Source organism: Molothrus aeneus, chromosome 7, assembly GCF_037042795.1.
Source record: "Molothrus aeneus isolate 106 chromosome 7, BPBGC_Maene_1.0, whole genome shotgun sequence".
Classification (NCBI taxonomy): domain Eukaryota; kingdom Metazoa; phylum Chordata; class Aves; order Passeriformes; family Icteridae; genus Molothrus; species Molothrus aeneus.
Genome location: NC_089652.1, coordinates 863,850 through 874,468, shown reverse-complemented (window position 1 = coordinate 874,468; position 10,619 = coordinate 863,850). Strand labels below are relative to the sequence as shown.

General features: G+C 45.5%; 1 protein-coding gene across 2 annotated transcripts in view; it reads right to left on the bottom strand.

Moving 5' to 3' along the window:
- Positions 1–1,294: 1,294 nt before the first annotated feature.
- The window catches only part of IQCA1 (IQ motif containing with AAA domain 1), a 106,810-nt gene continuing 97,485 nt past the window's right edge, over positions 1,295–10,619 (bottom strand). For both annotated transcript variants that reach the window (XM_066553380.1, XM_066553381.1), the window contains exons 17-19: positions 9,646–9,823; positions 6,478–6,716; positions 1,295–1,847 (exon numbers count right to left, since the gene is read on the bottom strand). In XM_066553380.1, the coding sequence (XP_066409477.1) occupies positions 1,734–1,847; positions 6,478–6,716; positions 9,646–9,823 (531 nt within the window). In that variant the 3' untranslated portion in view covers positions 1,295–1,733. The remainder of the gene's footprint in view (positions 1,848–6,477; positions 6,717–9,645; positions 9,824–10,619) is intronic.

Here is a 10,619-nt window from a genome sequence, read left to right as displayed (position 1 = left end):
AGAGCAGAGATGAGGGGGTTTGAAACACCAACCCTGTCAGCTCTTTGGAGCTTTTCTGCCCAAGGATGAAGTTAGAAGTGCCTTATTTGATCAGTCTGGGGTGTGCTGCTGAGTTTGGGCACCCACAAAGAAGAAGGGATGGGAAGCTGATGTTTGCAGCTGCACGTTGCCATGGATTGAAGCCAGGGGCTGGCAGCTCCTAGTGTGGGTTATCCCACACTGTATCCCTCTTGTGGAGATTCCAGCAGCTGGATTACTGCTGGAGGAAGGGCTGGTGTCCATCAGGAATGTCCTGAGGGGTGGCACAGGGGAGATGGAACAAGAATTCCCTCTGTTACTGCTTGGATCTCCTTGGTGGGGCTGGAGGTGCAGCCTCAAGGATGGAAGGGTGAAATCATGGGAAGCCCTGAACCAGACTGTAAAATACAGCTAGGAAGGGCCAGAGAAATCCCAAATTGGGGTGGCTCTATCCTGTGTGCTGGGATAGTCTAAAGGGAGAAAATTCCCTTTATTAACCAGACCCATCCAGGTCCCTCCACTGTGCACGGTGACACAACTGCTTGGATCCTTTTCTGTGCAGTCTGTTACACCCAGGAATCCTCCCAGGCCCCTTTTCTCAGGCATTCCTGTTCCCAGGAGTGCCTTTTCCCTTTGGTTCCCTCCTAGGAGCAGGAGGGGCTCAACACCATCCCCTTCCCAGCAGCTTTTTCCAGCAGTGCTGCCCAGCTTGCACCTCCCAGGCTGCTGATGCAGGCACAGAGAGGTTCCTCAGCCCCCTGGGGATGGTGTGCTGGGTATTTCCAGGTACCTGTTGTCAAGTCCACACAGGAATTCTGTGATCAGAGGGAAAACCAGGTGTTTGTGGCTCTTATTCACCAAGATCTTCTCTAAGTGTGATCCTGTGCCTGACATGAAGGTGGTGCTGCCTCCATCAGTGTCCTGCAGGGTGTCCCAAAGTTTTAGAGTGTCCTTATAAATCCTTTGCCCTCAAAACTGCTGACTTGTAAGTAAACAAGGTGCATTAAACAACAAACACATTGCTGTTCATGCAAACGAGCTAATCAGGCATTACTTTCTATGGGAAAATAGAAAATTAAACCCAGATTTTGGTGGCCATCCACCCAAATTACCAGCTGGCTGCTTGGCTTTTTTCTGCTGACACCTACAGATATGAATTTGTCTGTGCTAAGGCCTCAAAAGGTGCAAGTGCTGCTCCTCCTGCAGCTGTGTAAATATTCAGCTTGTGGTGGATTGCACCAAGTGCCTCCTAATCCATCCCAATTAAAAAGCAGTCTTTAGAGCTGTAATGGTTTTATTGAGGACTGTAATGCTTTAGACCCACAGATATATAAAGCAGTTAGTTTTATAAAGCATATAGGATATTAAAGTAATGAAAGACATTAAAGTGACATCAATTTTTAAGGAGAGTTACTTGCTGAAATAAATGAGTATGGCCTAAAAGTTGATGGCATGTTACAGGCCTGAGTAATGAACCCTTCTGCCCCCTAAAATCTCTTAGAATAAATAATGCTTGAGCAAGTCAGTGGTCATTAACTCTTTATCCTCTGAGAGCTACATGTTACATCTCATCTGTTTTTTTTTTTTTTTAACTTAAAAAAAATCATTCAGAGAGGAATTCTCTTCCCTGGAATACCTATAACATTAATTTGTCATGCCTTCACAGAGAAATAGAGTTGTGACTGGAATGGCCAGGTGAGAAACCCTTGAGGAAGTTACTTTTTCCCTTTCCCTTTTCCTTTCTTTTTCTTTCTTTTTCCTTTTCCTTCTTCGTTTGTTTCCTGTGCTGCATTCCACGCTTTCCCCAGCGGGGTCTTGGCATACCAGGCCTGGAGAACCAAAAAAGCATTTAATAAAATTAAAAAAAAACCAAAAAACCAGGGCAAGTCAGACTACTTAAACATTTTACTGCTATAACAGAGCATTCCTTAAAAAACTCAAACCTCTTAAAATCCAGGCTGGCTGGTGGAGAAGCCAAAATGAAACCCTCAGATCTCTTGAGAACATTATTATCCCAAGAAGTGCAGCAATTGATCGAGCTGAGTCTCATTAACAGCAATACTTAGCTGGGCCATTTGTGTTGCTATAGTTATGGAAATGTTAAATTCCATGATCAACCCCATTTCCAGAGAATATAGCTCTTGTCAGAGCTCCCTCTGCTCCAGACTTGGCAACAGACAAATCATCCCCTCCTCGTGCCTCTGCAAATCGATGCAGACAGCTTTGATTTCCATGAGGGAGCTCAGGAAGCCAAACAAACCCCCAGCATTAAGAACCTGTTTATTGCTTTCAGATGCCTGCTCACAGGCCTGTGACTTGTAAATGATGCTGCTGGAGCTGCTCTGCACACTTGCCCAGCTCCTGGTGTCAGGGAGGCAGCTCTAGGCTGTGTCAGAGTGATGGGAAGTGAAGGAGAAGGGGAGGCTTTCAAGTCAGCCCTGGGTGGCAATTACTCCTTCCTTACTCCTTCTTCCCTACAACAACCTCACTCAAAGTCCTGCCTAAACCAGAGATTCACATTGTGCCAGGCATTGATAACATTCCTTCCTGACTATGGGCTGCTATTTAATGTCACATCTCTGCCCAGGTCATCTCCAAGCTCCCTCTCAACGTGGCATCCTGCAAAGTCCATCTGCTCCACCCCAAATCCCTGAAGAGTTTGCCTTCTCCACTTGCCCAGTGTGTGTTACAGGAAGAGAAGCTGGGAGAAGAGGTATTGGAAGGGAATAGGGAAGGAAAACTCAGCATGTTCCTCTCCTGACCCCAGATGGTCCTTCCTGGTGCCACCTTTTCAAGATGGGGTCAAATTTCCAGCTGCCTGCTGGACACTGCAGTTCTGCTTTAATTATCTGAATTAGCTGAGCTTCTCTCCTCCAAAAACCCTGATGAAAACAGCCTCCAGCCTCCTGGGTGCCCACATCCAGGCAGGACATGGATGGTGGTGGGCAGGAACCCCGTGGCTCTCAGTGAAGTTGAATTTTGCTGCCTCAGTCCCAGGCCAAACTATTCCAGGTTCTGGGAGAACCACAGAGCTGGGATGTGTTGCTGTTTCTGGTCCTTCCCATGAGAAGGATGAGGTGGGGACTGTGAGTTTGGGCTCCCTGGCAGTAGCTGAGGGAAGCCAGGAGAGCCCAGTGATGTCTCTGGCCCAGTGAGACTCCACGAGGCCACAGAGATTTTATTCCCCTTATTTTTGTGTTCTGGGTGTAACACCCTCCAGACCTTATGTGGGAGGTGGAGAGGGTGGGAAAACCTTGCCAAGAGCTTTCTGGGAGCTTGGTGGGCTGGAAAGAGCTGTTTGATCATCTCCCTGCCAGCTCTGGGTCACTGGCAAAGGACTCGAGGCATTTGGCAGGAGAAGCCAAGAGACCCTGGATGTCTCTTTTTGTTCTCTTCCCAATTCTTTGTCCAAATATTTCAGTGCACAACAGTAACCTTTTGTCTATTTAGCTGGTGGAGCTGTTCCATGAAATCAGCTCCTCAGACACAGCTAAAATTAAAGTCCATTTATCACCAGCAGCTGCACTGGGGATGGAAGTTACTGGCAGCAGTGACTGATCAGTGTTAAAATATTTGGCTTTTGGAGGAATGATGTCCACAGGCTTTGGAATGCATTTTCTTGGGTAATTCTGTGGCTGCCACATCCCTGGAAATGCTCAAGGCCAGGCTGGATGGGGTTTGGAGCAACCTGGGATAGTGGAAGGTGTCCCTGTCCTTGGAATGGGGTGGAACAAGGTGAGATTTAAGGTCCCTTCCAACCCAAACCATTCCATGATTTTGGTCCAGTCACTACCAGGCAGAACTGGTGTGGTGAGCTGGCTTTGCCTCTCCAGAAATCCTTTCTGTGTGAGGATTGATATCAACCACCCTGGTGCACTAATTTATAATTTCAAAAAATGTGGCTGTGTAATTGGGGCCAGAATTTGAGTAAATGGAAGGCAGAAATCACATTGTCACCAAATTTTGCATTATTTATATTCATTTTGGAACCCTGGCAGAATATAAATGTTAGACTGGGAGATTCATGCTTTCAGGAAAGAAAAACCCAAGATTCATCACAGGGCTAATCTTCACTTGGAACACAGTGTTTTAGCTGCCCCACTTCCACAGGGGACACAGCAAAGCAAAGGGAAAAGTCCAGAAATGGCAGTGATTGGAAGCTTGGGAAGAGGGGCTTCTGTGTGAGGAGAGATGGGGATTACTGGAGTTAATTAATGCACAAGGCTATTTTGACAATCCTGCTCCCCTGTGCCATATCACAGGTGCTGCAGCAAGGCTCCGTGACATTTAAAAGGGAAACAAAATTCCACCAGATAAAAGGAAATACTTTCTTAAGGGCTGTAATTAATGCAAGGAGATGATTGCCATGGGATGCTGAGGACAGGATCATTTGAGCTGTGTTCCAAATGAAGGGCTGCCTGGGCACTTTGTGCTGTACAAGATAGGAACATTTTATAGTGACTGGGATAATATTTTCAAGTTAAACTCACACTAAATACTTGCTCTCATGTTTCAGGGTACAAATGGATTACTATTTGGAGCTGGGAATGATGGAGTATTTTTTTTTTCTCTTTGCTGTAACACTGAACCATTAGCCTTTCCCTGAGGAGAGATATTGGTTTAGTGAGCAAGCATGAGGAAAAAAAAAAGGGTAATTTGCCAAATATCACAAATTCTGCATGTGTTGAGTGAGCCAAATGGCTCTAAATGGAAATGGGGAAGTACTCAGCAGGGCTGGGAGAAATGTGCACTGTCATTAGGGCAGCAGTGGGAGAAGCCTTGGAGAACACTGTGGGAATCAGCATCCTGGTTGTGGTGGGAGGTGCTGGGGGGTTCAAGGAGCAGGACAACAAGGAAACCTCCCAGCCAGGAAATTATTATTCCCAATAATTCCTAGAGGCAGTAGGAATTAGGGGGGGCATGGGATGGAGAAAGCTCTTTTGGGGACTGCTGGAGCAGTCCAGAGGTCTCACCTCACTGGGAGCCCCTGGGGCTCCCTGGGGCACAGCAGGGCTCTCTGCCCAGTGCCCAAGGACTTTGCAGCATTTATCAGGCTGGAAGGTGATCCATGGGTATTTGAGGCATGTGTGGAATCACAGAATCCCAGACTGGTTTGGGCTGGGAGGGACCTTAAAGCTCATCCCATCCCACCCCTTAGTGGGTGGGGACACCTTCCCCTATCCCAGGTTGCTCCAAGCCCCATCCAACCTGACCTTGGACACTTCTAGGGAGCAGCAACAGCTTTTCTGAGCACCCTGTGCCAGTGAAAAAATACACCTCAAACTCTCTCAGTTTTGCCCTCAAGATTTTATAGCCCTGAGGGATGGAGCTTGAGGCAGAAACTCATTTATTTTAAAGCCTGGAAGGAAAACCTCTAAAGAAATAATTTTTGAAATTATTTAAGAGAGGGGCCTAGATCTTGGACATTGAATGGCCAAGTGTTTTGCCTTCTCAGGGTGATGTATCCATGCTTGCTGAACACCTCAGCTCTGGAAGGAAAAGGACAAATGCATGGAATTGATGGTCCCTGTGTGTTTTATCCATGCATGTGGAGGCTACTCTGCTCAACAAGAGCAGCAGCAGGTTCACCAAAGCACTCTGCCAGCTGTGCTGCCAAAATAAGGACTGGTTTGGCACATCCCAGCTTGGGGGAGATGGGTTTTGGTGCTGTTGAGCCCTAAATCATCATTCAAATAGTGAGGTGCCAACCCACCAGCACAGTGAGCCGGTCCCTACACCAAGTGTGGCTGGACATGGCAGGGAATGTGTTCCAGACTGCAAGGCAAGATGTATTCTGTTACCATCTGCAGGGCAGCTGTCTTCTGTTAATTGGGCAGTTTTCCTTATCTCTTCCACACCCACTCCTCCCTCCAGGTAGACATCTGCTGATAACAGCTATTGAATGTCACTGCATGCCTGATAAGAACTACAGCATCCCACTGGGAGATGGGAGCCCAGGGGGAGGAGCCAAGCATTCCTACCTGGATATAATCTGGAGATTCTGGAACACCAGCACAGCTTCTGCACTGGATTGCCCAGAGGAACAGCAGCTGCCTCTTCTTCCACTGGATCTTCAGAGGAAGATTGCACCCTTCTACAGGATCCCCGCTCCAGCAGAACCACCCCTGACACTGCAGGAGGGCTGCAGCCACAATTCCAATTGGACTGCCACCAACACCCTGACCCACATGGTGTCAGGTTGTGTTCTGACTCTGTCAGTGTTGTTCTGGTTTACTGCATTGTTTATTTTATCCTTTTATTTTCTTCTCTAATAAAGAACTGTTCTTCCCTGCTCCCATATTTTTTGCCTGAGAGCCCCTTAATTTCAAATTTATAGCAATTCAGAGGGGTGGGGAGGGTTTACATTCTCCATGTCAGGGGAGGGTCCTGCCTTCCTTAGCAGGCTCCTGTCTTTCCAAACCAAGCCAAATGACAAAAGACATGAAACAGAGAATTCACCTGGAACGCTTCTTCCTCCTCGTTGTACACTGGGTCATGTCTGGCCAGAGAAGTAACAAACTCAACAGTCCTCAGGGGCTTCCTGGCCATCTGCAGCAGCCTCAGCTCAGTCAGCACAGTGTGCACCACGTCCACAACGTGGCCCTGGGTGAAGCCATCTGACACCTGGGCCAGGCAGTTGAGGTTCAGCAGCTTGGTGAGGGTCCCACCACACTGCAGGATGTAGTGCTTCCACAGGGCTGAGCACCAGGACATGCAAGAGAGACAATGCAAAGACAGAAATTCAAGGAAAGCAGGGGAAAGATATTTTATTATTATTTATTTTGTTACTGGAACAAGAAAATAAGGACTATCAATCAGGAAAGTCAAAATTCAATTTTTTTTTATGTGCTCTCTTTTCTCTTCAGATTTGCAGCATAGGGCTTTTAGGCATGTGTGCTTTTAAATCCTTACTGAGAATTTTTGGTTTGTGCCAGTGCCTTTCACTACTGAATTTATGGTCTAGTTATTCAAAGGCAGGCAGGAAACAATTAATTTAAAGAGGAAATCCTTATTTCCAGAAGAAATCCTTATTTCCAGCTCAAGTATAATAATATTTTATTATTATTTATTTTGATACTGGAACATGAAAATAAGGACTATCGATCAGGAAAGCTAAAATTCAAAATTTTTTTTTGGTGTGCTCTCTTTCCTCTTCAGATTTTCAACATTTGTGCTTTTAAACCCTTACTGATAATCTTTAGCCACCAGTCCGTGCTTCTCAGCAAGTCATTGAGGGCACATAGAGTGGGGTGGGTATGTGTGTAAGAATGGGAAGAACCACTTGTGTGTGCACACAGAACCTGTGCAGTGCTCCCATATGGATGTGCAGTGTTAAATACCTTTACCACCAGCCTGTTTTTCTTTCTCTGACCCTCATCACAGCTTATTCCTGCTGAGCTGAGGGGCTCCATGTCCCAGAGGATTCCAGCTATCAGGCACATGTTTAAAGGTGCAAACTTTCTGTGATTGGGGTTTTCTGGTTACTTGAAAGGTGAACTTGATTGTAACTTTTAGCTGTGAACTTCTGTGACCTGATTGATTTCTTTGGGGTTGTGAAGTGGCTGAGATTTTGTTCCCAAAGAATAGGAACAATACCAATTTTTTTGCTTTGTTTTATGTTAAGTAAAGCTCTATTTCAGAGAAATTTAGGGGAACTTTGATGTGGCCTCCTCAGGCTTTGCTTTAAAGCATTACATAGAAATATTTGGAAAAGATTAGGAGGATTATGGATAAGAGGTTAAAAAGTTTCTTGAATGAGACATTTTGAGTCTGCTGTGCCTGAATGCTCAGATGTAGCATGAAGATGTTGGGTGGAGGTTGGTGCTGCTGGAAAAGCTGCCTTGTTCTCCCCTGGACATCAATTCCCTGGACTGGAGCCCATAACTATTGACAGCTCTGCTCTGCATTTCTCACTCCAGCAATTTGTGGTCTCCCACTTGACTCGTGCTCGTGCTCAATAAATATTGGCTGAATCACTAATTCATAAAAGAGGAATTGATGCACACAGGCAGATATTGTGTGCTGCAGCTCCTGGTGCAGGTGTGTAACACAAGGCACTGTCTTGCTGGGTGATTAATGGCAAGAAATCAGTATGGGATTGTGAATCTTCCAGTTTAATGATTTCCATTGTATATTTACTGCTCCCACTGAGCACAGATTGGAATACTCTGCTCTGTAACCAGAGGGGGGGCTGCAGCACACAGGTAGCTGTGCACTGTGTGTTACAAGGATTTGTTATGTCATTATTTTTCTGTCAAAACAAGTTTCTTTCCTTCTCAAAGGGGGTGTCAGGCACTGAAAACTGACAGCATTGGGAGCTGAAGATCCTATTTCCATAGAACTTCAGAGAAGGCTGGGGCTGAAGAACAAGCCAGGCACTGTTTGAAATGGGGCAACATCAAAGAATTAAAAAGCTACAGATTTATTCTGCTTTAAAATGCCACAAGTTAACTTTTTTGGGCATTCTGAAGTGTGCAGTTGAAATCCCCTTGAGCTGGTCATTTTTTTGGACTCCAGGTTAGTGGTGAGAGTCCCAGAATGTGGCAGTTCAACCCCCAGAAGTGAGCACAGCTAAATTCAGCTGCTGTCACCTCCTTTCTCTAGGCTTTTCTTGTGTCTCCTTATCTCTCAGCAATTCCTCAGAGCTGTCACCTAACATGAAACACTTGTTCCCTTGCTTGGTGACCATTTCCCATCCACAGCAGGAAAATTATGGAACCTGGGAGAGGTTTGCAATGTGCCAGGCAGCCAAACTCTGTCCTGGGCTCACCCAGATGTGCATCACCTGGGTACCTGGGCTGCCCTGGAGGGATGCAGGATGAAACTGGGCTGCACAAGGTGTTTGTCAGAGTTTTGTAACAAGGTGACACTGGACAGAGCAGAGACTGCCTGTGTGGCAAGGTCCCTGAGCAAAATGGGTTTTCTTTTATTGCTGTTTATTGCAGATTTCAGGGTGCTTAAAAACCTCAAAACATTGGAGTTTTGTTTTATTAAAAAAACCCTGTTTTTCTTGAAAGCTTTGAGTCTCAGTACATGGAATATTCAATGATTTTGTCAGAATTTGGGAGGGCCTGTCTGTCACTGTAAACATTTGATAGACCAGACATGCAAAATCATGGATGCCTGTACAATTTCTCTCGTGATCTGTAAGCACAAAAAGTGAAATTTGTGAGACAGAAAATTTAGTCCTCCTGACATGGTTTGGTTTTGGAGAGGCTGAGAAGTTGTGTTATTTGGAGTATGGAGACTGGAAATTCGGAACTGCAAACTGGAACCAGAAATTCAGAAGCAATGTGTTAAAAAAAAAATTAAGAATTAAACCACAAAATGTGTGCTGAAATGGGGGGGGGGGGGGTGGGGGGGTGGGGGGGAACCAGCTCAGCTTGGTGCACACTGAACTCATGGAAAAATGTGAATTGGTGGTGAAGAGTATTTTAAACTCTTCTCCCAGCTTCCATTTTTATTATTTGGCCTTTGGAGTAGCCTGTATTGATTTAACCTACATTTCCAGGACTTGAGACACACCATGGGCATGACTTGAGCTGAAGGGCAGTTCTGAGGATGACCAGGCAACAAGCAGGAATTTGAAGCAGTGGCATTAACCCTGAGGATGAGTGAAATACTTGCCAAATCTTGTCAGGTAGTCAGGCTTTGGGATGAGAATGATTTTCTGGTAGACTTTGCAGAAAGGTCCCACATTGGCATCAAAGGGTCTCCTGGAGGTGCCCACCAGCAGAACCCTGTCCTTGGGTTTCAGAGCCCTCAGGAATTGGGGCAGGAGCCTGGCCAGGCGCTTGAAGTTCACCTGCATCACGTGGAAACAGGAGAAGGAAAGAGTTGTTAAGGATGCTGACAGCTCAGAGTTAATGAGCTGGAGCTGGACCTGCTGCCTGCAACAGGATTTTGGGGGTTTTTCAGTGCTCTGGTTGTATTTGGCGTGAGCTGGTGAGATATTAACACAAAGTAGGAAGATTCTGCTTCCTCAAATTCAGGTAAACACTTGATTTCTGCTTGTGTTTTTGTGGGTTTGTGCCAGTGCCTTTCACTACTGGATTTATGGTCTGGTTATTCAAAGGCAGGCAGGAAACAATTAATTTAAAGAAGGAAATCCTTATTTCCAGCTCAAGGAGAAATATTGCAGGGACCTGCACACCTGATGAACCTCAACAGGCAGAAAATTGTAACCTGGTTTGGAATCCTCCCAGCTCTTGGAAGTTACGATTTTCTGACTTCTAAGTGTGAAAAATACACTCCCTATTTTTTGCTGTGCTTTCTAACTTTGCTGAGGCTCTGAGAACAAAGGTTCTGGGAGCTCAGGGTTCATTTCTTTGCAATAATTTACTGCTTGACTTTGTAACACATTTTTAACTGCTACTTACAGAACAGATAAGTATTGAGCAGAACCTTTTATTGGAGAGCCTTTCATATACAATATAAATATTATTTATATTTGATAATGTTCAAGTGAATATTGGCTGCAGAAGCCTAACCAGATTGTTGCGGTGTCATTACTGTTCATCAATAAGCTTTCCCACAAGTTTTGGGGTAGAGTAGCACTTTTTTTTTTTTTCCTAAATAAGCTTGTCTTAACACAATACATC